General features: G+C 28.7%; 1 protein-coding gene and 1 long non-coding RNA gene across 2 annotated transcripts; one reads left to right on the top strand and one right to left on the bottom strand.

Moving 5' to 3' along the window:
* Positions 1-14,211: 14,211 nt before the first annotated feature.
* LOC147815887 (uncharacterized) lies at positions 14,212-15,284 on the bottom strand. Its single transcript, XR_015431433.1, has 3 exons — positions 15,150-15,284; positions 14,830-14,934; positions 14,212-14,238 (listed from the first exon to the last, which is right to left on the bottom strand). It is a non-coding gene; the product is annotated as an uncharacterized LOC147815887 (long non-coding RNA).
* A 768-nt stretch (positions 15,285-16,052) lies between these two features.
* Positions 16,053-27,956, top strand: LOC107454907 (UDP-xylose and UDP-N-acetylglucosamine transporter). Its single transcript, XM_016072248.5, has 10 exons — positions 16,053-16,319; positions 18,376-18,489; positions 18,676-18,778; positions 19,745-19,794; positions 21,083-21,164; positions 21,277-21,334; positions 21,819-21,928; positions 22,962-23,034; positions 26,731-26,803; positions 27,609-27,956. Exons 1-10 carry the CDS (start codon positions 16,246-16,248, stop codon positions 27,829-27,831), a joined length of 960 nt encoding a protein of 319 aa, XP_015927734.1. The 5' UTR covers positions 16,053-16,245; the 3' UTR covers positions 27,832-27,956.
* Positions 27,957-27,981: the final 25 nt, after the last annotated feature.

Below are 27,981 nucleotides of genomic sequence, written 5' to 3' on the forward strand. Positions count from 1 at the left end.
TTTGTTAATTATTTTTATCTCATTAGACGGTATGAAAAAATCTTAACCTGTTGTTGTTAGTACTTCAACCTTCTAAATGATCTGTGATTTATTTACTTTCAATATCAAAGGCTTCTGTGGGTACGAGTATGACAGTGAGGGTCCATGAGGCTGTAGAAAACGTATCTTAACTTCTTCGTAGTTTATATTTACATCTAAAATACATCGTATCCACCATTGGCTGTACTGCAAAATTACAACATACCCTCTAATATCTTCTAAGAGCAGTTCTAAAGGATGTAACACCACTGACTGGATCTTACTTTCAGATGAATTTTAATACATTTTCGTTTTAATTGATGTGTGGCTTTCGTGTCTGTTTTCATATATTTTTTTGTGTACCGGAGATTGTGTGGCTTTTCAAAAAAGTGTCTCTATTTCTCACAATCATAATATGATTTTATAATACACAAAATTTGTTTATTGAACACAATATTAAAAAGTGTAAGTAATTTACTCTAATTTTTATTTCATCAAAGTTTTTTTTAAAAATTTTTATAGGATTGTTTTGTGTTGAATGAATATCTAATTTAAATTGGTCTAAATGTTGCTAGCATATATATATATATATATATATATATATATATAGATAGATTTTTTTTTCTGAAAAAATTATGTATGAATGCTGAAACATGAAGGAAGAAATTTTTTTTACAGTACAACTATCGTTTTATGTTAAAAGGGCATTTATTTTTTATGCTTTGTTTAGAAACATAAAGAGACCAAAGAACATCTTAAGGGATTGTGGATCTCATTTCAAATCAGCTTAAGTAAATAGAATTAAATTGTTTTTTATTATTTGAATTAACAGTATTTGTTTATGCTTACATGGTTACTGCTACTTTATAGCCTAAAATAATAATTTCTTGTTTTGTAATCAAATGGAGAAGTGTATTATTTCTTCTTAGTCTAAATCAACTACAGTTTAAATGGTCATAAAAAGTATATTTAATTCTTAATTTATTTACCATTTGTATCAATGTTAATGTACTCAAAGTTTGGTATGAAATAAAACCTAATATAAAAAAGAAGCTGCTTTTGTACATAGTCTTAAAAAAAAGCTACAAGTAAAGTTTCATTTTTTCATAACATGTTACACATATATAATTTTTTTTTTTTCATTTTTTTATCATGGCTAAAATAAATTTTCATAAATTTAATACAGAAAATGAGATTTGTTAAGTATTTAGTTAATTTTTTACTCATGAAAAAAAGATATATATATAATTTTTATTTTATTTGCATGTATAGAATTGGCCTTTTATGTATAATCTGCACTAAGGCTCTTTCTCATACTGTTTAGCAGTTTTGGAATTTTGACATTTTTTTTCAAAAAAATTATTGAATATAGCTTTTTTTATTTTATTTATTTTTGTCATTTCTTAGATGACCCTTTGACTATCCTTGGGCTGCAACCCGCAAACAGTAAGCCTATACTTATCCCCATGATTCATGCATAGAATAAAAAGGCATACCCCATTAATTTAACAGTACTTTTTATTATTTATTTTTAATTGTTTATTTGTAAAATCGCTGTTTGAACTCTAATGCACCATTGAAAAAGATTTTCCTTAGAGCATGAGTGGTGAGTTTTCATTGCTTATTACTAAGGAAAATAGTGAGGTTAACTGGTAATCAATAAATAATGTTTCAATTTTGATTTGCTACGTTTTATATATAGATTAATTGTATTTGAAGAGAAGTGTGCTTAGGATAAAGCTCAAACTGGACTGACTCTTTCTAGATGAAATTTCAGTTATAGTTTAATGACAGCATTACCAGAATCGACTACACTGTTCCAAACATCAATGATATTAAAGAAAGCTCATCAATATTTGCAACATGCCTGATAAACCTAGTATGAAACACAAGGATAAAAACAGCAGAATTTTATTTATTTACTTTTTTTTTTCCCCAGAGTGCCTTCGACATTCTAAATGCTCCTCAATATCGTTTGAACATTAAGTTGTTCTTTTTTTCGTAAAATCTATGCAACTTTTTACAATAGCTCATTCTAAAGAGCGGTCGAAAATATGAGCACAAATGCTATGGCAATTCGCATTTCCGTCGTATCTATGAAGTTAAATTCAAGAATTTAAAAATATTTTCACATTACAGTAAAATTTATTTGTCCAAAACTAATGTTGAAGTTCCTTTAAGAATTAAATATTATTTGTATTTTATTCATTAATGATTATAAAAAGAAGTGTATTTTAAAAGGATGAAACATTTTAGATCATTCTTAACATCATAATTTTTCAACATAATTTTGAAGAGACGTAGTAATTACAAGAAGTTAAAAAATGATATTTTTAACTTTTAGGTATTAGAAAAGCTATTTATCTTATTAAAATTTAAATTTGATTGTGAAAATTACCTAATTAATAATCACGTAAAATACTGTATATCATACAGGGTGTTCTGTAATTACATCTAACACGTTGTGAAAGCTGCAAATTGATATTTCATAGAGGAGAAAAAATGACAACTTCATCGTATCAGTTAAATTAATTGGTAAATAGGCGGTATGAAAAATAGAAAACCAGTTTGAATGGCCGATGACACACGAACGTGTTAAGTTTTAATCGCCTTCTAAGTTTTGTTTTCTCTAGTAATCACAAGTTTTTAGTCAATCCCACCTTTATCAGTCGTGATTCATTAAATTTTGATTTTTTTTCCTTGCCTAAATATTAATTTATGACCCTTAATGTGTGTACTCGTTTTTTTACTTAAATTTCATCAAGGATTTTAAAAATATACATTAAGGTTGAACTTTATGAAATGCCCTGTTTAAGTTGAAACCTTTTATTGTTTTTAAATGAAATTATTACGACAACCAGTTTCGACAACAATGATTGTAATAGGATGATTTGAATGCAGTCATCCAACTCCATCCAAACTCAAATATGTTATGCAGTTTAAGTAATGATATTTAAGAGCTTTAAATCTGACTCTCAAAAAAAAAAAAAATCGGGATATTACTGAAAAATATTGTGATTGGAGCGCGTGGTTTTTATTTTATTTCATAATCGTCGTTCAACAGCCGACCCAATTTTGGGTTTACTGTTACCAATGTTCAACAACGTCGCCTTGTAATTTTGTACCCAATCCAGAAGACAAGGGAACTCTTGGATCAAGTGTTGGGAAATTTTTTTTATTGAAACTAACCCGCGTTTGCGTTACACGAAGAAAAAAACCACGAAATCCTATAATCCGTCTACCGTGGAGGATATTTTGCATCAGCACTGTAGTAGGTGCAAGCCGGGTGCGGAATTCGTATCGACCAGCCATTATTGGGATTCGAATCTGGTTCACCTCATTCGGAGGCGAATACTCTTTCCCTTGGTTCCATCTTCACTGAGTATTAACTCTACAGGATGTTCCAATTTTATTGATTGGTACCAATTTTATTGTTTTGTCTAAATTTAGTCATCTTCAAAATGTAAATAGCAATTCGATCGTAATTTATGGAAATAAACGGTTTTTTTCTCTTAATCCGCAATGATTAATGAGAAGCAACCATGAGGGTTGATCAGCAACGTAAACAAGGGGCGGAACTTTCCAGTTTTTAATTATAAAATTACAAAACTACGGAGTTGAACATTAGTGGTCGTAAACCCAAAAATTGGATCAGCTGTTCTACGACGGATATAAAATAAAATAAAATCTATCTATTATAGGCCTGGATAGTAGGGCACTGAACCCATGCCCAAGAGTTCGTGGGTTCATCCACAGCCGGCCGAAGACTGCCCGTGTAGTAAATGGTGACTGATGCAAGTTAAATCTATCGAGTTGCAAAGTCCTCCATGTTCCTATAACAAATCAATACCTCTGAGGGTACTGAAACAAAAATTTCCTTGTCTTCTGAATTTGTTCAAAATTACAAGGTTACAGAGTTGAACATTAGGAGTCGTAAACCTAAAATTGGGTCGGCTGTTCAACGATGGTTATAAAACAAAATCTATATTTTAAATAAGGCGAGTGAAAAAGTCTTTCTCACAGTTCAAATAAGGGGAAAAATCAAAACTGTTACTCGAGTAACCAAAAGTAGATTACAAGACAGGATGTGAATATTAAAGTGCAAGAGCGTTTAGTTTAGAATAGTAAATTAAGAAAAAGACTTCGACAAAGGAATGACATAAAAAGATTAGTTGAAGCGCTTTATGTTACACACACACACATATATATAGGGAGGGGGGAGAGACTCCCCCCACTCTATAGGTACTGCCGCGGTCATAATTTTACTTCTTATAATCTTAGCTTAACTAAATTACGCCGAAGGAAAAAAATGTAGCTTTAACTTAAACTAAACTCAGTGGCGCGACAGCCCCTAGGGGGCCAAGGCCTACTGGGCCCATCTCAGTTTTCTTGACATTGGGCTCTGGGGTACAGGAGCAGATGTTCCAGTTAGGTGGTCAGCCGAACGCGGAACCCCAAGTGTTTAGTTCCCAAGCATGCTTGGTACTCATTTGTCTACCCACTTAAGGGATGAAAGGCTGAGTCAACCTTGCCCGGCCTGAGGATCGAACCCAGGACCGGTGGCACGGGAGCGCAAAGCACTACCACTCAGCCACCGGGCGTCTAGCTTTAACTTAAGATAATTTAAAATCTGTTCTCCTATTTATATCCAATTATGTTAGAGGCTATGTGTCCTTTTCGCTCGCATTCACTTGTTTTTTCCTATATTTTAAAAACATGAATGTAATTATAAATGGATGCAGAATTTAACAGAGTATTTATAGTTTGTCTAAGCTAAGAACTCCCCCCGCCACATGGTCTGAGGCCGTCTGCTGCTATGGATACAAGAATAGCGTATTCCAGGGAAGGTAGCTAGCCGACCGGCCTGTGGAGGGGTTAGGGAACTGCCTTTGCACCAGAAAGGTTCTGGGATCGAATCCCGGGCAAGGCATGGATGTTCTTTTCTTCTCTGTACTATCTGTCCTTACTGTAGGAGCAACGTTGGCCCACCTAATATGGTGCCCTTGTAAGAGAGGCCAACAAATCTGCCCTGTTAACGTCCGAATTGACGAACAATGTTAACACAGGAGGGCATTGGGGGGGAGGGAAGGTAGCTTCTCTTCACTCTAGGGCTAACACAATAGACTGGAAAAAAAGTCCTCTTACTCTCGCTGAATCTTAGCCAAAATCTGTCCTAAGCAATGACCCCACATCCCTTGAAATAGTTAGACCTCGTTACCATAGTCACCGCCAAGGGTCTTGACAAATGGCTAGGCGAGTTTTTACTTTAGACAAACTATACATTAACTAGTTCATTAAACATTTTTTTAGAAAAAATTGCACGTTGAGACATAAAGGTTTGCCACCCCTGGACTAAACCATCCGACAGAGAGCAATGAAATTTGGCATACTAATAGTTCGTCGCACGAAGGTTACTGTTCACATTAAAACATTATATTACAAACCGTTCGAGCGAAAAACGGATTGGAACTTTCTTGCGTCATATCCACTTAATTACATGTCGGATAATCGAATAACAAGCTTACACGAATGGAACCAAATCATTTTGTATGCAACCAATGTTAAACTTCCCCGTTTAAACTGACATTCTTTGTTTTTTGTCCCCGCCTAATTGCATGAAGAAGAGGTACTGAAATGAAAAAAATTTGTTTATTTTGGAGAAATGCTTCAGTAACTAAAATGAAATTTTCGTTTTTCAGTTAAGATAAGGATACAATAGGTGGTCACTTCAAAAGGGTCCTGTTCATTTGTTGGTCTAAACAGGTGTTAGGGGTAAAATTGAAAAAAAAAAAAAATCTAATCTTTCTGCTAGTTATACATTGAAGTGAGCGACGAGTGTTTTACCCCTCTTTGAATTATAGTTTGTTTACGGTAAGAACTCCCCCCGCCATTAAATCTGAGGCCGTCTGCTGCTAAGGAAACAAGAATAGCGAATTTCAGGGAGGGTAGCTTCTCTTTACTTTAGGGCAGTGTTTCCCAAACTTATGACTTTTGTGTACCCTTTCTAAATCTTTCGTAATGCTGTGTACCACTAATAAAAAAATGAGTGTATTTTTTACTATAAAAAAATTGCACAAAAGTTAAAAATCACAACTGGCTGTTAACACCACTAATTATTAACTGCAAACTCCGCAAAAAATAGCAAATAGAAAAATACGTAATCGTAAATTTTCATGGCTAGCTTTGCTTTTAAATAAGTTTGTTTGAAATTTTCGTTTATTGCAAGATATTTCGCATAAGGACGCGTACCCTCGCTAAACTGTTCCCGTACCCCTGGGGGTACGCGTACCACACTTTGGGAAACACTGCTTTAGGGCAATATGAAGAAAAATGATTCCCTTTCTCTCCCCCACCCGAGACAAAATATATCCTAAATAGTGACCCACACCCCTATTTGAAATAGTTATACCTTGTTACCATAGTCACCCCCACAGGTCCAGACGAATAGGGGAGTTCTTACTTTAGACAAATTGTACTTACTTACACATCATTTAGAATTTTAAAAAGGTACAGAGTGATTTGTTTTGTAGTCAAGATTTGTGGTCCCCTCCTGGTGCGCTATTAGCTTTCATAAGAAAAAATTTCAAAAACGTAACAAATCAGTATACAGTGTGTCTTTCTCTTAAGTAAGAATAATTATTGCTTAATCCAGAGAATAACTCTGAGAATGATTGCAAGTTCAGCGAGAAAAAGATGGATTTGAATTAATAGAGGGAGGGGGCAATGAACCTGGGAAACGATATAATAAAAAAAATTCCAAACTAAAACAGCTCATTAATTTGGAAATTCTCAAGACGAGGTTAGAAAAAAAAATTTAAAATAAATAATCTGACTATACGTTTGAGAGGAATACGCAATTATTCATGAAAGTATTAATAGAAACTGAAAGGGAAAATCTAATTTTGATAAATTGACGAATTAAACGGGTATAAAAATAGTCTTCAATTATAGATTTTTTCGGAAGGGATCAAATAATATTTTAGTACCTATACAGGGTTCCCACGGTCCTTGAGAATTTCAAAAAGTGGTAATAAAAATAAAAGAAATTTTGACATTTTTATTTCTGTGTAGCCACCACTAAAAGATGTTTTCTAAAAAATATATATATTCACGAAAATTTCAGCACTTTACGATGAAAAAGCATATTAAAACAAAAAAATATATTGTAGCTCCACCCTAAATTTACTACCACTTTTTAAATTTTTCAAGGACCGCGGGAACCCTGCTATATATTATACTATTCACTAATATTGATTTATTTTTATATAACTTTAAATGACATTTATATTTTATGATACTAACACAGATACTATTAATCAAAATTGTTTATTGATCATAAAACTAAGTTTATTTAATCAAAACACCATAATTTGCATTAAATACAATTAAAAATAAAATTTCGCAGAAATTTAGGATAGAATATTGCACTATCCTTTTAATCGAATAACCCGCTCAATTGCATAGATTTGGTTGGAACTGATGATATTCCTTTAAGCGGGGTTGACTGGTTAAGCCTTAGCCGTTGTTTCCTCAAAAATCTTAAAGATAACATCATTGATACTTTATAGCTCTATTTAATAACAATAAAAAAGAGTTATTGCTTGTACTTTATTTAGTTTTTTTTTTCTCGCTACGTCGTAATTTCAATCAACAACAGTTCCGCAATTGACTGATTGTTGACACGTTCTCAGCAGATCACCGAAGTTGAGCATAACTGGCTGCTGTCAGCGTGCGGGTGAAAAACTACTTGGATCAATCTGTGAAGGGACCGAGGGTGTGAGGTATTGGTTCTCGTTAAAATGTTATACGTAAGTACTTGACTTCACGCGCATGTCGTCGGTCTATCGAAGCGAAGGGAGCCTCACCTCGGCAGAGTTCAAAATTGTGATGGCATGTCTTCAGATGATTGTCAGGAATGTTTACCAGACCGTTACCAATAGCCCATTGAGCAGCTTTAGTGCGACGTAAACAACAACAATGAAAAAAAAAATTTACGTGGTAGCACTATGTCACCAAATTATCTCTGAAGTTATCTGAAATCACGTATTTAATTTGTCACGTCTGTCAAAATGTGTTTCGGTATAAGTAAATAATTTAAAAACAGCGGTAATTAAAATTAAAAAAAAATTCTTTTGCAATGTAAGGCAAAATTAGTGGGAAAGTGGTACTAATTTGCTTAGGAAAAACGTCGAAAATTACTTCAGTTTTATTAACAGCTGTCCCTCTTTTCTTTTTCTCTGGCCTTTTAATTCCTAGTAAGAATATATATATTTTTTTGGTGTTCTCTCTTTAAAAATAAAAAGTCAAACAGCTGATAAAAAATATTTGTTAGATTACGGAATTATATATTTTACTGAAATATAAAATTCAAAATAATTAGTTTGGAAAAATCTTTTTTTGATTCATATTCAAAAATGTATTAATGATTTTGTAAATTAAAGAAGTTTCAATTATAAATAACTGTTTCGCTAAGATTTAAATAACTGCATATTAGTTAAATTGTTTGGAAGTGAACCGCGTTTGAAATATTTGACTTTTTATGCAGGAAAAGACATGGTGTTTCACGTTATATTTCATCTCACCAAATATTATTAAACTTCTAAATTTATTTCTCACCTATCCTGACATGAATAAATACAAAGAAATAATGAAAAAAAATATATTTAATGAAAATTCTGAGTCAAAGTGTTAATGCTGACGCTCAGTTCATTTAAGTAATGTAATAGATACATATTGAAATACTAAAAAGTAAGCCATTATGTTACAAAAAGCAACATTTATGGAGTTCAGGTACTTATTCGTATAGATTAATCGTAAACAAGTGCCATACTATTATTGTCACCAATGATGCTTAATTTATATGGGTAATTCCTATTATATAAATTAAAAAAATTACTTATTTACAAAAATTCCAAGTTAATGGTAAATTTCGATATTATGCCTAATAATGCTGAATACAGTTAATCTCAATTTTAATGGGCTGAACAACAAAAAACAGGTTTTGTTATGTTTTTGCTTATTAATTTTGTCAGTATATACCGTTCAGTTTTGTCCACGATTTCATTGGGTTGTTCAGTACCGAGTTATTGTTTTTTTGATTTTATTAATCCTGTTCGAAGAGTGGATATTCAGCTAGTTGAAAATAAAAAAAAGTTGAATTATAGTTATAAAAGCTAGTTCGTTAAAAATAAGTTAACTAACGCTTTTCGTTTCCCGAAACTCTTGTTTTTTTCTCAGCTCAAGAGCTAGCTCTTGTACAATACTTATCAATATTTTAGTCAAATAACTTCTAAACGTACTATTGGACGTATTTTCAAAATTTTAATTAAATATAGTAGCATTAAATTCTAACTTGAGATTCATTTAAACTGAAATAGTTGCAGTGTTATAGCAGTAGCACCTTGGATACATATGTACTATAAAATAGTATCTTTCTCTTGATATACATCTTCAAGAAAGAATAAATAAATGAGATAAATTTTCTTTTGAATATATTTATTTTTAGTGGTAAGAGTACAGCATATGTAAAAAGTATAAAAAAGGAAGAAAAAAAAATTTATTCAAGTTGGATCTGAGAATTTGAAGCACGTATAATTGTTTTTGTTCTTACACAATAGACAGAGTATGGTAGCTAGCTTGACTCTATGAAGGTGCTTGCAGATGCAATCATATAAGGTCTATGACCACTATCAGTGGCATCATCCTGAGAAAAAGAGCAGCTAAGTCTTTCTTTATAACTATTGCATAGCTGCCAACCTTATGAATCAAAAATGAGGAACGCTATATGCGACAAAATTATACGCACTAATTACGAGAGTAAGATAAAAATTTAATTATTAAATCATAACATTAATAGACATACATTTAAATATGTAAATTAGTAAAACAAAACTATAAACACTATCTTTTGTGGGAAACTTATAATATTAATGTTTTATAATTAGGAATACCGGTATAATATATTAAAAACAAACATTACCTATTAATATATAATTATTTATCTCCAAATTATAAAACACTGGTAAATAATAATCTACATCATAAACAAATATTTCTGATGCAAGTGTTTAAATACTACAAAAAAAAAAAAAATTCCAAAAATAATAATTTAGTGAAATAATCAGCAACAGACAGCTATTGGAATAATATTTTCCAATAAAAAGCTACTAAAAATTACTTTTGCACAATAATCACAGGATGCATGCTTGTGGCGATCAGAAAAAAGGATTGGTTTAAAATCAAAAATTTTATGAAAATTCAGAATTTTTATAAAAATATCAGATTGGATTTAAAAATTAGGAACAAATCCGAAAAATTCTGAACAGTTGGCAGCTATGCTATTGTCTGCTTAGTCAGCTGTAAAATAAAAGCATTTTTCTAGATAAAAAATAGAAATCATGTTACTTTAAAATTCTACAGTGGATCAGAATCCAATCAAAGACTTCAGTTATATTAATAACTGACAACCGTGCCGGAAAATAAAGAGCTTAATTATTTTTATGAATTTAAAAAATATACAATTATATTTAATACATATAGCAAAATCAATGACTGAAATGTTATCTTGTTACGGTACAGAGATATTCTTCAAACTAAATGAGACTCTGCATAAACCATTGTAGAAAATCAAGTCCTGGTAAATATATCTCACAGAAAAGCTTTAAGCAGACAATGCTGTGAGACCATTCCCCGGGACAAACATGAATCATCAGCAGAATCCAGGTAAAAGCTAGAAGAGAACAAGTTGCTTCAAATTAATATTGTAATCAAGAAACCTTGTTAAGATTTCAACCAATGGTTAAGTATATAGATAAAAGCACAACTCTTCAAATTGTGAATCTAATAAAGGATTGCATACATTAGTTTGAATCAATTTGAATTACAGAGTGAAAGAACTTTTAGCACAGAAGTATAAGTTTTAAGTTATAAGCACAGATTAACAGAAATTTTTTTATTATTATTAAATCTGGCATATCCATCTTTTTCCACGCATATGGCATACTTGCGACACTTTCAGAGTGGTCTCACAACTCTTTTGGGAGGAAGCATCACTCAAACTCATACTCGGGGATTTGACACATCTGTCACTTTAAAATCAAGACATAAAAAAGGAGTGTAAATTATTGCAACATTAGCTTTGTTGCTCGATTTTTTCTTTTTGCAGATCCCCAATTTAGTCATACATCTGAAAGAGAGGGAAAGTGTTTGATTAATATTATTTAATATTTTTATTGCAGCATCAATCAGGGTTTACATATAAAGACTAATGGCTTTAAGAACAAGACAATCACAGGACATTACATCACAGCATTTAATAGTTAGTCACAGCACAGATTTTATTATATTTTCTTTACACAACATAAATGACCCCACAGCCAATTGTTCAGTTGGTGTGTGCACTGTTGAGTCACCGTTTACCCTAGAGACAGCCACGTAGGCTTCTTAAAGGCACGAGTCCAGGATGGATCATGGAATGTGCATGTTGTGTTATCCCCACGGTGACTTTTAATGATGAGCCAGTACATGTTGATGTGTTTGTCCATTGTTCAGGTTTGATTGCACTGTTCCCAGTTTTTTAGTATCTAATCATCTAAATTCTGTCGACATCACCAGTTCCTTAATGAATATTGTTTTCTAAACCTTTTACAAGAATAAAAAATAAAATCATAAATTAATTTTCTAAACTTATTAGTATCTAGATCAAACATTAAATTAGTTTTTATTTAGAATGCAATAAATGCCACTGATAAAAACAAAAGTAATAAATATTTTTGAAATAATCAAAGTAAAAGAATATATATTATCATTGAAAGAGGAATATACTAACTGGTAGGGCACTGTCTTTTCCTTAACCACGGTGTGATTAAAGACAAATACTGATAAACATTAAAAGATCATTTAATTCATTCTGACTTTAATTATTTTATTAATACTGTAATAATTTATAAACAGTGCTGTACTAACAGTAAACAATCCATACCATAACAATACAGTTGGGGAAAAAAAACTCACAACGATTAAGGTATAATGCCACTGTTAAAAATATACAATTCTCCGAATAATCAAAACATTATAGTAATAAAAGAGAAAGATACTAACTGAGACACTCATATTAGCTTCTGTTAAGTCTAGATCTCACTTAAGCTAACAAAGAATAGAATTAGATCAATCTCCGTGCAATCTAAAATTTTTTATAATCTCTTTTAGTGTTGAACATATACCCATTGCTATTTAGAAATAGCAATTGGCATTATTCATTAGCGTTATTAGCATTATTCATTTAGTATATTTTACCAAAGGCATTTAAAGTGGAAGAGTATTTATAATTCAGGTACAATGCTCTAAACAATCTTCCCTCTGTCCTTTAAGGGTAGAACCAGAATCATTGAGAGAGAGAACTAGTCATAAAATATTCTATTGCATCTAAAAAATTTTCTGCATTGTGTAAAGTAGCACAGATAAGAATATTAGAAAAAAACACTCTCTACTGAATATTTTTCTTTACAGCATCATAGTACTAAATCTGTTCAAGTACTGTCAGGGATCTGTCCAGACATTCTGTAAAAGGTCCGTATTTGTAAAATTGGAAAAAAATTACTTGCAATTTGTGAATATAAAAAAAAACGTTAAGTCACATTCTTTCAACCAGGGTCCTGCTTTTGTGAATTTGTGCAAATAGGGTCTGTTATTGCAAAAAAAAAAAAAAAAAACTTTTTCAAGGAGTTTTTAAATTGTAAAGACTTACAAGATTATGTCCAACACTGTAAAATTATAATTAAAAAAATTAAAATTTAAAAAATAAACAGCAATTGCTGCTACTAAATTAGAGATGCAACATACAAATATTTGGTATTTTGCCTATACTGCTGAACGCAGAATATTCATTTCGGACGAATAAAGGAAGAAGTGTCTGCCGAAGACAAATTTTATTTAGATTACATCTGTCGTTCTCTCCCCCCCCGGGAAGGGCTTATTCGATTAACAAAACAATAATGAAGATAAACGAATTTGTGAAGGGTCTGAGTAAAGGATAAATTATTTTGTGAAATGTCCGTTTTTATGAAAAGATATTTTGTGAATAGTTCGTTAACGGACCCAAATCTCTTCTAAACAGATATCTGACTGTGACTACTCTTTCTTATTTGTATGGGATGAGTTCTGGTTATCTGGCTAAATGTCAAGACAAGATTAAAATATTTTTATATTATTAGTATATAAAGTTGTGTATAAATACACTTCTTTTTTTAGAAACTTTGCTATGCATTTTTCAAAGATGTTTGCCAGTTGAATATGGCCCTGGCAGTTTAAATGTATGTGATCTTAACCAATACATTCATCCACAGATAAAGCTGATTCACAGAACATTAGCCCATTGAATTGAATTGAATGTTGGGTTTAATGGCACAAAGTCCACAGAAGGACATGCTGCGCCAAACAAACGGTTTTAAAGAACATTAGCCCAAGTAAAATTCACAAAGTTTTAATTACTTCATTGAATCGCTTTATACTGACGTTTTCAAGATTAACAAAATGTTGATGCATACGCTGATCTTTCAGCAAGAGAAATTTCTAAACTCTTCGTTCGAGAAAAACAACTCAGAAATATTTCTGTATTGTGATCTGCCGTGCCAACTACAATCGCCAAGGTGCTAAACAGATTTTAAACTTGCAAATTTAATAACAAAAAAAAAAAAAAAACACACATGTAGATAGTTGTCCGGGGGTGGTTACGAGTTATACCTTCTGAGTTCCCTTCTCCTTTTATTAGTTCCTGGCGGCTGGCTACCCAGAATTATTCTTCCACAGATAACCAAACAAAATCTCCCCAATAACCCCACAAATTTTATTAACCACACAAGCCAGTTTTTTAAAGTTGGGCATTGTACCCAATTGCACATCATTAGTTCCTTTATTTTTAAGAAAAGCAAAATAAATTATTATTTTATAGCACAACCATAAGTAATATTAATAAAAAAATAAATAAGTATCTGAATTAGAATAGTTACACAAGATACTAACAATGCCAACAAATGGTTTAGATACATAATCATTAAATATGTAAATAAATTACATTTCAACTTACCAACATGAATTAAGACAAAAACACAATCGTCCCTTCACAACTGCACACTTAATTTGTCCACACCGATTCCAGAGTGTGCAAACATCGATAGCCCATTTTCATTCAGCATTTAGCCAAATACTTCTCCAAGGAATCACCTAGTAAAAAAGTATTTTATGAAGAGAAAGAAGAAATATGAAAAGTTTGCTTTACATTGTCCACGTAAACTGTCAAAAATCTTAGGGTAATGAAAAAAATACAATTATAGATATAGTTTGAGAAGTTAAATAATTGAAAAAATTCAATTTCATATTAATATCCAATAAAGATAACTTAAATTTAAGATAACTTGCTAATCTGAATTATCTTCTAATTTATTATAGTATTTGTATTATGTATTTTAAATAAAACAAATTACTGAGTACAAATTGTTTTGCACATAATTGTGATACACCTATAGAATAAAAATTTTTTTTGAAAGTATGCATGCTCATAATTTATTCAATAGTTAAGACAACCTAAAAGAATAATAATGAATGCAGTAACTGTGAATGAAAATGATAAATATTATCTAAATTTGTTCCATTTCTCTCAGAATTTTTTTTTTAGATTAGTTTACAATAAAATTGAAACAAATTATTTTAGACATGATCAAAACCCTCTTCACTATTTTTAAGAAAATTCAATATTAATCTTTCTATATATAATAAATTTTAATTAGCAATATATTTCATAGAAAAAAAAGATACCTCTGTATTATGTCACTAAAATAAACATAAATCAAGTAATTCAACTAAATGAAATTTCATTACTAAACTGCTTCACACAATTTCGGCAGATCAAACAAAGGATTTCTAAGGAAGCAGAGAAAAACTTTGATAAATGAATTTTTATAACGATTTTCTTAAAATACATACATTTTACAAACTATTTACTTTAAAATCTAACGCGTGGTATTCACAGATATTTAATAAAATTCATTAATCTTTTTAAAAATTTCATGTAATTTTTTTATATACTGCTATGAAACGTACACTAATATTATACATCTTTAATTAATAAGAATTACCTGTAATTAAAACTTTCATGATGATAAAATATGAAATCCCGCGCAGCCAAATACAGAAAATGGCTTCCTCTAACAATAGCTTTTGTTTAAACAACGCCAATTGCTTTGGCGAAAAAGTTTGGTCACACAATCAATATAGGGTTATAAGAAGATTGATGGATAAAAGCTAGCGTCAAGCTCACTCCGCCCAGTTACCAATTCCTAAATTGACCAAATATCAATAATCACTAGCCCTCGGAAGTATTAGAACCTGTGTGCAAATTTTTTCCCCACTACCTACCCGCAAAAAGACTAACTAATCATGTTCTCCATTTTTTTCTGCTATAGGCCTTCGATTTGATGTGAATTGTACGATGAGTTGTTGTAGTTGTAGCTCGTTTACGCAGTACTAAAGCTGCACAATGGGCTATTGGCGACGGTCTGGGAAACATCCCTGAGGATGATTCAAAGACATGCCATCACAATTTTGATCCTCTGCAGAGGGGATGGCACCCCCACCCCTTCGGTAGCCCAACGACCTGCCTGAGAAGTCGAACACTTTACGGGAGAACAGTTTAACGAGGACCAATACCACACACCCTCAGTCCCTACGCAGACTGATCCAAGTGGTCACCCACCCGCACTGACTGCAGCCAGTTATGCTTGACTTCGGTAATTTGCCGGGAACCGTCCACTGTGGCCACTGAATCTGATAAATGCACAGTAAACAAGCGTCATCTTTTGCAAGAAACTCAGCAATCGGGTTCGCTTCTTCTTGGGACGGAGAACGGAGATGCGCTTATTCTATTTCGACTGTAATTAAAAGTGCGTGATTTGTGTGCAGCAAAAATAGTCTTTGAAAAATATTTTTTTATAAATTTTAGAGGCTGGCTAATGTTTTTAGATTTGAGCCGGGCTGAAATAGATGGACAAAATCGAAATGCGGTAAACAAATCGGCTTAAAGCTTGTCAAAATGCGATTGGATGAAAAATGAATGAAGAAATAAGTCTTGGAATAAATATTTATAGCAGTTTCAAAATAAAACTGATATTTAATACTTCAAGCTATAATTGTTTAACGTTAAATTAAATAGAATTTATAAATAGTGATCAAAACATGTCTATACTTTTAGTGGGATCAGCGATATTATCGTGTTGTTCAAATGTTGTTTTTTTAGAAGTTTTTATAAGGTTTAGTTATATCTTATAAATTCTATAAACTTGTAAATATTTGTAGATTTTAATAATTGTTCTTATTTTTCGTCTGTTTTAATAATTATAAAAATAGTTGCTTTAAGTGCAAGTTTCATTTACATTTATTTTAGTAGGCAGCTGAAGCTTAATTTTATGCATTTTGAAAGCACAAATTTTAATTGTTATGCCAGTTTTAAAGCACAAGTTGCAAGTTTTTTAATTTATATTTGACAGAAAACGTTAAATCTTTGTTTCTTTTTTACGAAAATCGTGCCCTCCAATAATTTTCCAAAATTTAAACAATTATTTATATGACGTTTCTTTTTATAAACTAAGAAATGCTGTTTTGTATGAAATTTCACTGTTCGGTTAGATTGTAGAATTATGGTCCAATGAATTAGGCACTGTACCTGTACTTTTTATTGTATCTTCTAGTTCCTTATTTTTTCTATCTCCATTTCTTAGTGTTAGAAAATCGCAGTTTTAAGTCATTTCTCTGTTTTCTGTAAGAATACAACAAAGATTGCAAAAATATAAAAAGGAATAAAAAATATAAAAAGGAAGAAAGTTTTAACAAATCAAAAAATGTTTGAGTAGTTTGATGATTTATGTGTAATTTAATAAAATAATATAACAATTACCATATTCATGCATGTGATACATTGAATATCTTTAAATGATTTATTAATACTAATTTTTATTATTCAATCATAATATTTTCAAAGGAACAAAATTTAGGAAGAATTACATCAAAAGTTTCAAATTACATCAAAAGTTTCATATTGTTATGTTCAAATTGAACATGAAACTTACGCCTGTTTTCTTTAGATTAAATTATTAGCTGATTTATATAGTTCATGTCATGTAAACGTTTAATAGATTAGATGTGTTTATGCTTTTAGCATGTATTCTAATAATTGTTATGTTATTAGTTATGTATTCTTATAATATTAAACCTAAAAATATAATTAATAAATTCTTATAATACTAAAATAAATTGCATTTGATCCACAGTACCCTTCATTGCTAAATATGGAAAATTGCTCATAAATTTAGAGATATTTTTAGTGTTTTGTTTTTTGTGTACCTCCTATTAAGTTTAATTAAAATACATAATTACCTAGGGTATGACTTAAAATTGTCAAAGTAATTTTCTTTTTGTAAAAAAAAAAGGTATTTTACTATTTGGGAGTCACTATATTTCAACTAGGTATTTTTTTAACACAAAACAAAGTGCCCATCACCCAGAAAAAGGGATGATTTATGTATTAATGTCTATGCTAAAAATAATTTCTAAGTTTTGGAAACTCAGTGTCATGCGAGAAACTGAAAAGAAACATGTCACACATTAAACTCAAAAAGTATAACTCTGAACCATCCCAAGGCAAACCTCTATTTTTTCCCCCCTTAAATTTTAAAGTTTGAAATTCCTCTGCACCTTGGCTAGTGTAGTTGGCTTCAAGAGGTACTAATATCGAAAGATCCTGCCCTCCAAAAATTATGAAGTAGTTGAATTTATTTGCACCCAGTTAAAAGAAATATATATATTTCAGTTAACACATATCATATTGATCTATTTTGCTTTGGTTATATTAATACAATATTAGAAAGCACTCTTTTTTGAAGATATAATTGTGTGAGCTGATGATGAGATTATATTTTTTCCTTATTTTGTTTTCTGGTTTTTTAATTTTTTTAAAACATTTTATTTATTAATAATTTTCCTTCTTTTCTTTAAAAATATTTATACTTGTCCTTGTTTCCTTTGTATTTTTAACTAACTATTTTTAACTTCCCTTTATATATATATATATACATGTATAAGAAAACTGTATCAGCCCCTCTCTCAAAATAATTATGCTAGCTATTAATTGCCAGTGTACAAAACAGTTTATGGAACAGACATTTGAAACAAACCTACTATCGAAATATAAGCAATGAAAGAGTTATTAAATAAATGAAAGAGGTATTCAAATTTTGTTCTCTTGATTATGAACTCTTAAAGAACACATACATAGTATTAATAGAAACCAATTTTCCTATTTATTTTTAGAGATGTTCCTGGAAGTGGAAATCTTATCACATTCTTTCAGTTTCTATTTATAGCATGTGAAGGATTTATTTTCACAACTAATTTTGGAAGAGTGAAACCTGTTGTGCCTCTTAAGTAAGCTTGTTTTCTAGTAATTTCTTAGGCCAGAAAAATTAAAATGTAAATAAAAAAAAAATTTAAAATGTATAATTTGAAATTTTTCCAATTTTTTTAAAAAAATTTATATTTTAGTATATGCAAACATTAGGTTTAAAAAAAGAAAAAATATTTATCATATAGTGCTATTTTTTGTTGTTGCAGGAACTATCTTGTCTTAGTCATCATGTTTTTTGCAACTAGTGTGTTAAATAATTGGGCTCTGAATTTTGATATATCAATGCCTCTACACATGATTTTTAAATCTGTAAGTAAACTATCTCTTTATAATTTTTTTAAAATTTACTTTTTACTTAGGTATATTCTATTCTATCATAAACATTGAAGTACAAAAATATAAAGAAAAATTCTAAACTTGAGTGAACTTATGGCTTAAAATAATAAAAATGATGCAAATTACAATAAATTATCAGAAACTTTTTGGTTTTTCTTATTAGGATAATGTCTGAGTAAAAAAATTATTGACTTTGTGCTTTATATGAACATGAATATAGCTCAACAATGTAAAAAAAAAAGCACATGAGTTACTCCGTAAACAGACACAAACTAAAACTGTAGTAGGTCTGTTTGAATGCAGTATTTGTGTTTTTTTTTCATATTGTTTAACTTTATTCATTGGAATAAAATATTTTCAATGTTCTCTTTTATTTATAAATATTCATTTTTCAAATATGTCTTCAAATGGTAATAGTCCTGATAACATTGCTCTTGATGATTTATAGTTATCTATCTAAAATTGTAGTTTTAATAATTTTTACCGCTTTAGGTCTGAGTGTTTAACATTCATATTGCAAAAATTTCTTTTAAATATTTTTTGCTCTTTTTTTGATTAAAAATTAGTTGAAAAGTGAAAACAGTAGCTGCTTAGTTTTCTTGGTTAGCTCACAATTCTTAAAATAATATTATAAAATTAATAAACTATACATTTTTTTTACATAGTTTATTTTTTATAAAGCATGACAGGAAAAGTATTTGAACATTCTGTTTCATTCTATAAAAATTAGGAGCATTTCATCACAATAAGGCAGGACTTTTAAAAAGCTTTCACTACAAAAACAGAAAATTAATAAATCTGTATGTTAAAATGCATTATTTGCTGCATTAGTTTACCTGTAATAGCATGTGGCTAAAATTTCTCTTTTTCAGCATTTTAAACTATTTACTTCATTGTTTTAATTAATTAATTCACTTTTCTTTTTATCTTTTTACTAAGGGTTCATTAGTGACAAGTATGCTTTTAGGAATGCTAATTCTTAAAAAAAGGTAAGTGTTATCATAAATATTTTTGAACTCCATTAAGAAGTTATTTTAAACTATTTTGTTTCAATTTCGTATGTGTTTCTTTTTTTTAAGTTTGTGAAACATGTTTATTTCAATTGAAAATGTTAACCAAATTAAAGCAGCCATGACACTTGTTCCTTGGAAGTACATATTGTGATTTCTCAAACAACTTGTAAACTTGACAAAAAAACACTGTCATTTTTACTTGATTAACTGGTTACTGCTGATAACTGAATAATCGTTGATGCATGTGCATTAGTACTTAACTTTCATACATGCTTTCAGTAAATATAACATTAAATATTTATTAATATATTTCTCATAATTATTTTACTCCACAGTGGCAACTGTGTTTCAAAAGCGAAACAGAGGCTCAATTTGTAACATTGATTTACAAAGTCAATAAAATTATTCATTGTGTACAAATTTTATTATATATAAGGTTAGATATATTCTGCTATTGATATATAAAGTCAGTAAAAGGATAACATTTAACATCAATTATTTTAAAATATCTGGTTAAAAAATTAAATTTAGCTAATTAATAATGCTTTTCACTTTGCAATAAAAAAAAGATTTGTTTATTATTTTAGTAGGTATGTACCTTGCTAAAAATAAGTCTATTAAATAATGAGTTCTAACTTTTTTTATTATTTAAAAAAAACGTGATCTTTCTTTGATGTGAACTTTGTGAAAAAAATACTTTTATGATGCAATGAATTTAGTTTTTCGATTCATTGATAATACATTAGTTAGGTATTCTTTAATTTGATAAAAATATTCTATTAATTTAAAAGACCAAGTAGAACAGATTAAGTCTGTATAATATTTACAACATGCAGATAATATTTCAGAATTAAAAAACTTGAAGCTTTGCATATTTTATCTTCTTTTGAGAATCAAACTATGCTATAGAATAAAGAATTCTATTTTTATTTGTTTAGTATAAAGGAAAAAAAGGTTTGGTTAAAGGGAAAAAAATCAGTTTGTCAAAAGATAGATTTCAGTATTCATTCAGTTATATAATTTCAGTAATTTTTCAAAATGAAAATGTTTAGCATTAGTTATGTAGCCTTAATTATGCTAATTTTTTAGCATTAGTTATGTAGATTTTTCCACTTAACTTTTAGTGACAAGGCCACACGTTGACTAGGTTATGCATCTCTAAATTTTTTATTGCTTTACTTCACTTCACTTTTATCACTTTCTATTTTGACCTAAAATTATGAAAATAAAAAAAATACTTTAAATAATTGTATTTTTTTTTCAGGTACACATTTTCTAAATATGTATCTGTACTTATGGTTTCTGTTGGTATTTTCATAGCTACATGGGCATCACAAAGTATAAATGTAATTTTTCCATTTTTATTCAAATCTTTTCATTTTCTTTTCTTTCAAAAGTTATCTTTTAGTTTTAATGTTAAAACATCAGTAAATTAAACAAAAAAACTTTTTATTTCAGAACAAAATGCAGAATACTAAAAGGGAGAATATGTTTTCGGAAAATCAGTCTTTAATTGGTACCTCATTTATGTGTTCTTACTTTTATACAAGTAAAAAATACATAGTACATTTTTTGCTTTTCAAAATTTATTATCTATTATGCAAAATATTCCCTTCATCTATATCCAAATCCTATAATAAAATTGTTTTATGTTATTTTTAATTTATAAATGTATATATTTGCTAAAATTTAAAAGAAATTTTTTTTCCTCTTATTTAGTTTCATTTTTTAATACAAATATTGATAAAAATTGTATCAATCTTGATTAAAAACTCATTAAAAAACTGAAGTTTTATTTTACAGTTATTAGTGATTTATTTTCTAATTTTGATAATATACATTTCTTACACGTCTTAATTTTTTAAAAGATTTTTTTCTAAAATTGTTTGAATAATTTAATTTTTAACTGTAAGTTTTTTTTTCTTTTAGACAAAAATATCTTCCCTTTATTATGTAGCTTTTGTTGTGATAAAATTATTTATCAATGCATTTTCTCCCAGGTATTTCTTTGCTGACACTTGCACTTCTTATATCAGCTGGTTTAGGTATTTACCAAGAACGTATTTTTAAAAAATATGGAAAACATCCAAAAGAGGCTCTGTTCTACTCAGTAAGTATTACTATTTTTTGTTATTGAATCTTTTTTACTCTCATAATACTAAAATCATTCTGTAGAAGGATGTGAAATTTCCACTCGTCAGATCGTCAATGGCAATTAAATATTTAAGACTGGTATTGCTTTTTGAGGCATGTAAATTGTTGAGTTTTAAATTTAACTTACACTTATCTAACATAGCTACATAGTTAAACTACATAGATTATCTTGATTTAATCCAGCAGCTCCTGGAAGTGTTTTAAATCACGAGACTGCATTTTTCTTTTGTTTAGAACAAAAAATGCTGAGTTGAAAATGTTGATGAATGCTGAAAAATGCTGATGAATAAAAAATGCATTTTTCACTCAAGAAATTTTGTAGAAGCATTGAGACCTTATGACAACCTTATTTTGGTTTATTATTATTGCAAAAACATAAATTACAAATAAGTTCTTTCTTTTATGGTTTTTGTTATCAAATGTTAACATTTAAAAAATTGTTCAGATTTTTCATTATTGCAAAATAATTGTGAGTAAAAATTTTAGTCTGCTTAGTATCCCCAGAATTGAAATATAGTATAACTCCACTTCATTGAGGAAGCTTTCTGTTATGATTTATGTTACAAAACGTTACAATTATGTTAGTATTATAGATATCTCACTTAAATGTTTCCTTATTATGAACAATTTTAGTGCAAACTATAGTATAGTGGTTGAACATAACATGTCGTAATTATATGCTATGTTTAAAGGTTTAGTATCCTGCAAGTATAGATTTATATAAATTATTACAATTTTCTCTAGCTAGATTCTTATACAATTTGTCTAAAATTAATTTTCTTAAAATATTTGATTTTAGGATATCGTTCTATCTCAGATTTGTTTTAATTTTTCAAAAACGTATCTATTTTTGTCACCTGCAATATTTATTAGAAAATAATTATTTTCCTTTTCATATTTGTATGTTTTTAGTATTAATATATTAAAATTCAAAAATATTTTAAAACTAGAAATCACTTTTATTTTAATTATTAATTTTGTTTTTCTAGCATGCTTTACCTCTTCCTGGGTTTTTATTATTTAAAGATATTTATTCTTTGCTGCCATCACTTTCAAAATCAGGTAAGCTATGATATACTTTTGGAATTATTTTTGAACTTAATCTTAAGAAATGTGTTTTATTTCTTTTCGTATTTTAAAAGATTTCATAATTTAGTATTAAAAATTAATTTTGTAGACAATCATTAAAGTATTATTCTTTAGTAATCTCAATACCATCTCTTACTACTGTATGATGATTGTTGTCATTCACATTAATAACTATTTTAAACTTTCTTTTAAATGTAAATGAAAGATTACAAATAGTATATTCATTTTCAATTCTATATTGAAGTTAATATATATATATTACTTTCTGGGTCATTTTTAAACACTTCTTCGAAAAATATTGTCACTAAATATTATATTATGAAATATTTACTCTCTGCCTTTAAGTCTAGGTTCATCAGACTCCCCTTAGTCACATGCTCTATCTCTTTCCGCGATTTTGTCAGATAGAGGAGGGAGTCTCGTTAAGATGCGCTCTTTTTTCTGGTAGATCTGTGTTTTGTATTTATAAAGTCAATAGAGGTTAAAAGCTTCAGGAGCGTTGAAGTAAGAGGAACAATGAAATATTCGACCATTTTTTGACAAGATTTTGCTAGATTAAAAATAATTTTAGAATTTAAATTTTTTAATATGCATAAACTGTACCAAATTGTATACATTTCTACAAAATTAAGAAATTTTATGATTTTTGGAAGGATAATGTGAAACATTTTAATTGTGTTTCACGTAATTTACACTACCAAAATGAATGTCCATATTTATAATTAAATTTAAAAAGCAGTTTTTTTTCTGTTAAACTTCAAAATTTTTAAATTGTCAAGAAAATTACTACATCCAAATTAATTAATAATATCTCAACAAAATTTATTTTAATAAAAATTCATCTAATAATGTTTTATATATTTTAAAATAGAAACTATAATTAATTGAAAAACTTTTTTATTTTTTGAAGTTTGTTCATATATCAGTTAAAAATCAGTTAATTATTCTTGAGGTACATAATTATAATGTAATTATATTTTAGAATTTATCTTAGGTAGTTCTTTAGTTAAAAAAAGCGCCTTTAAATTTTATTTCAGTATAGAAAACAATTGTATAATATCTTGCAAAATCATTAATATCTTCTCAGGTATTAGGCAGTTTTCTAAATATTTACCAGAAAAAATATAAGGCATATCAAAAAATGATATGAAAATTGAGAATAAAATTCTGTATCACATTAAAATAAAAAAAATACAATTCCCTCTTTTTAACTGCGATTTTATTTTAACTTTACATCTGCTATGATAAGGTTAAACAGCTTTAATGCTTTTGACAGTATTCTCGATTGTTTTCATGTACTATTACAATTTAAAAAGATATGATGATTTCATTAAAAAAATAATAATTAAGTGCTAAAAATCTTTGTCCTATTTATCAAATCCTTTGTATTAATCTTTCTTGATCCCTCTTTTGTATGAGCAAATGTATGTTATGAACGAAACCAACCAAATACAAGCAGCTGGAATTATAAAAATATGTAGAATTTTTTTTTTTGAAAACATTAGAGAGATTAAAATAATACAGCATAAATAAACAAGAAAGAAAAAAACACTGCCAAAAATTTGACCTTTATATTTTAGCAATAAAATTAAAATGTTATAAATTAATAATAAATACCGTCATTCGGGGCTACTTTGTGCAGGATTTCGCAGTTTTTGAACTTTGACAGGTAAAAAAACTATCTTAATTCAAACTTTAGTAAAATTTATCGATATTATATTCATAACTGGACTCAGACGAGTGAATTTGATCAATATTGGCATTATTTGTTTGTAATATATACGAATAATAAGTCAAAACATGCCTTGCACAAAGTAGCCCCCAAATGGGGCTACTTTGTGCAGCGATAGGAATTCAGTTTAATAATCATGTTTTTAGTAAAATATTGATATAAAATTGTTAAAAAAAATAATTGTTGACATTTTTAAAGACAAAAACATCAAGATATGTAAAGATATTAGTTTGAAAATAATTGTCAACGTTAAAAAAAACATTTTTTTTGAAGAATTTTTTTTTAAAAAGAATGTTTATTTCAAAACATTTGAGTTTAAACAAAAGGAAACCATATACTTTTTTTAACATTGAAATGGATGATATTTCAAAAATAATAATTATTACATGTTCATTAACATTTATAATATTGATAAATTTGAACATAACATGCTTGAATGAACATGACAGAACTTGATCTTCAGTTTCTGTCAAAATCACCTGATGTTCTATAAAATATATTTTTATGAGTTAAATCGTTTGATTAATTCATTCGAAAAATCTTTGTAGAAGAAAAATATTAGTTTACCAGGAAGTTTCACGTGTTTCTTGTGGAATTTTATTAGAGATAGTATTTCTGCGGATTTTGTACTTCCGAGAAGCTTCTGCAATCGACATACCACCAGCAACTGCTTGCAAACATTGTTGCAGCTTTTTTAAAGAGTAATCACGGTAGTTTCTCGTTCCAGGTATTTTTTTAAAAACGTCTGACCATTTTTCTGTCGGAAAAAAAAAACGAATGAAACTTTGAACAAAGTAGCCCCAAAGTGCATTTTTTTTCATTTTCCGTTTATTTGTTATTAATTTTCAATTTTTTTTTTACGCTAACATGATATAATTGTTTATTAATATATAAATAAAAAATTTTGCACTTACGACAATTGCTTTATCTACGTCTTTGCATTTCACATCTAAAGCTTCCACGCACACTTTTCGACATCCGACGTCCTCGGAAAGTTGTTGACACTAGATGAACGAAACACACTCTGAGATTGTTTTAAAATTCGAAAAAATGTTTGTAGTAATAGAAGAGACTTCTATCTTCAAATTCCACACATTTTTAACGTGAAATAAACATAATACTGAATAGCAGCACTTGAAAAATGCCAAATTCGAATTTGCACAAAGTAGCCCCGAACAATGGTACTTCTATAGAATCATTACTTTATGGAGTAGATATGATCTTATTCATTTATATTTGCTTGTAAGATAGTTTTAAAAACATAAATTTGGATTTCAGAATGAATAAAACAAAATAATCGGGATTCATGCGATGTTTTAATAAAAAGCAGAACATGCTAAAAGTTCATTTATATTGTAAATAAGAGAATTTAAAATTTTTTAAAGAAATAATTATGAAATGTATAAGGTTTCCTTTTAACAAATTTTTCCGTACAAAACGGTAAGTAAAAGAATTGCCCTCCCATTTCACACTTCTGTCACATAGTACTATTCTGAGGACAAAAATTGTTCTTAAGAGTGCTCTCTACTATATTCCACCTTTATAGCTTCTCTCTGAAAAACAAATCCATAATTGCTTATTCATGCTTAATACTTCTGATTTATACTCAAATTAAATGATCTGAGTCTTAATGTTGATATAAGAATAATGTCGTCTTTTCTACAAATTAATAATAGATTGAATGATAATATATTTGTAAAAGATGTTTGCGTACATAAACGTTGCATTTGAGCTTAGATGGTGTAGACTGATAAACATAAAAAGTAACTGATTTGCTTTGTTGTAATTAAATGAAAAATCAATATTTTACTTTCTAGACTGTTTTATAAAAAGTCAATTTTATAAAAATTAGTAATTTTATTATTTACAAATTTTGTTGAATTTTCGATATCTTAAGTTATATACATCAAATATATATATACATTTTGCTTTTTTAGAAGTTATTTACATTATTCCTCCGATTGGCCTTCCCAAACTTTGGTTGTGTCTACTTGGTAATGTTATTACTCAGTATCCTTTAAATTTTCTTGGTTCGTTTTCCAACTTTCATTTGTCTTAGACAGACCAGGTTGTATCAGACACAGTACTATATTTATTTAGACTCATTCATTTTATAGACTTTTTTTTAATATTGTTATTGATTTTTTTAATATTTAAAACTGTGATTATGCAGCATATAAAAAAGCTAATTTTAATATGTTTCACCTTTCCTACAGTGGTAACTAAAAAATCTTATTAGTAAATGAGACCACATAATTCTTTATGCAGAAAAAAATCAATGAGTGAGGCAGAGCATGCTATTGTGTTATTAATAATGGGGCAAGTATGAAATAATTAATTTCATCATTTCGATTGCATCTTTCTATAGGCAGACCCGTATAATATTACATGAACGTGCGAACAAATTATACAAAAAATTTGTCACCATTGCTGAAATTTTTTTACTATAACTAAAAAAGAAAAAGAATAATCTGCCACCAAAAAAAAAGTATCTCTTTCTAATTCTTAAGGTAAAAAATATTCGTTTTTGCATTTTTTCCTACCAATGTAAACACGATTTAAAAATTACACTTTGCGATTTATATTTACACGATTTAAGATCATGTTTTGTAATTTCATAATTTTATATTAAATATCACTTTTTGTATTCGTGCGATTTAAAAGTCACTATTATGATTCTTACTGAATTCTGCTTTATTTTTGCACTATATATTTTTTTAATTAAGAAACAGTGCATAAAATAACTATTTTATTATCAAATTCAAATTTTGACCTTTATTTTTATCTGATTTGATGTTTCTTTAACATGCAATAGATACATTTGTGTTCGAACAGTATTTACGATTGCTGCAAGATTTTCATCGCTCGATGTTACTATGATTATAACATGTCGAAAATTCATATCTTTACTTTTTTCCATATTTTATTTTCAAAATCCATTTACTGCTCTGCATTGGTTTGGTACATTTCTAGTATTTGCTGGCTCTCTACTGTTTGCTGATGTTATTAATCTGAGAAGAAAAGAAAAAATTAATTGAAAATTTATTTCAAGATTTGATGGTTGTTGAGACATTTGCATTTTGTTGTAGATTTTTTTTGGAAATTTATACTTTATTTATTTTATACATTTATACTCTTTGAAATAAATTATTTTAAATACAAAGTAACTTCATTTATTTCTTTTAAAA

Source organism: Parasteatoda tepidariorum, chromosome 2 (genome assembly GCF_982258835.1).
Source record: "Parasteatoda tepidariorum strain Cologne lab strain chromosome 2, Ptep-v5.0, whole genome shotgun sequence".
Lineage (NCBI taxonomy): Eukaryota > Metazoa > Arthropoda > Arachnida > Araneae > Theridiidae > Parasteatoda > Parasteatoda tepidariorum.

Coding starts and splice junctions, on each gene's coding strand:
- LOC107454907 (XM_016072248.5), top strand. CDS start 16,246: ATGTCTATACTTTTAGTGGGATCAGCGATATTATCGTGTTGTTCAAAT. Junction 16,320..18,375: donor TTTTTAGAAGTTTTTATAAG/GTTTAGTTATAT, acceptor ATTTATTTTTAG/AGATGTTCCTGGAAGTGGAA. Junction 21,929..22,961: donor AAGAGGCTCTGTTCTACTCA/GTAAGTATTACT, acceptor TTGTTTTTCTAG/CATGCTTTACCTCTTCCTGG.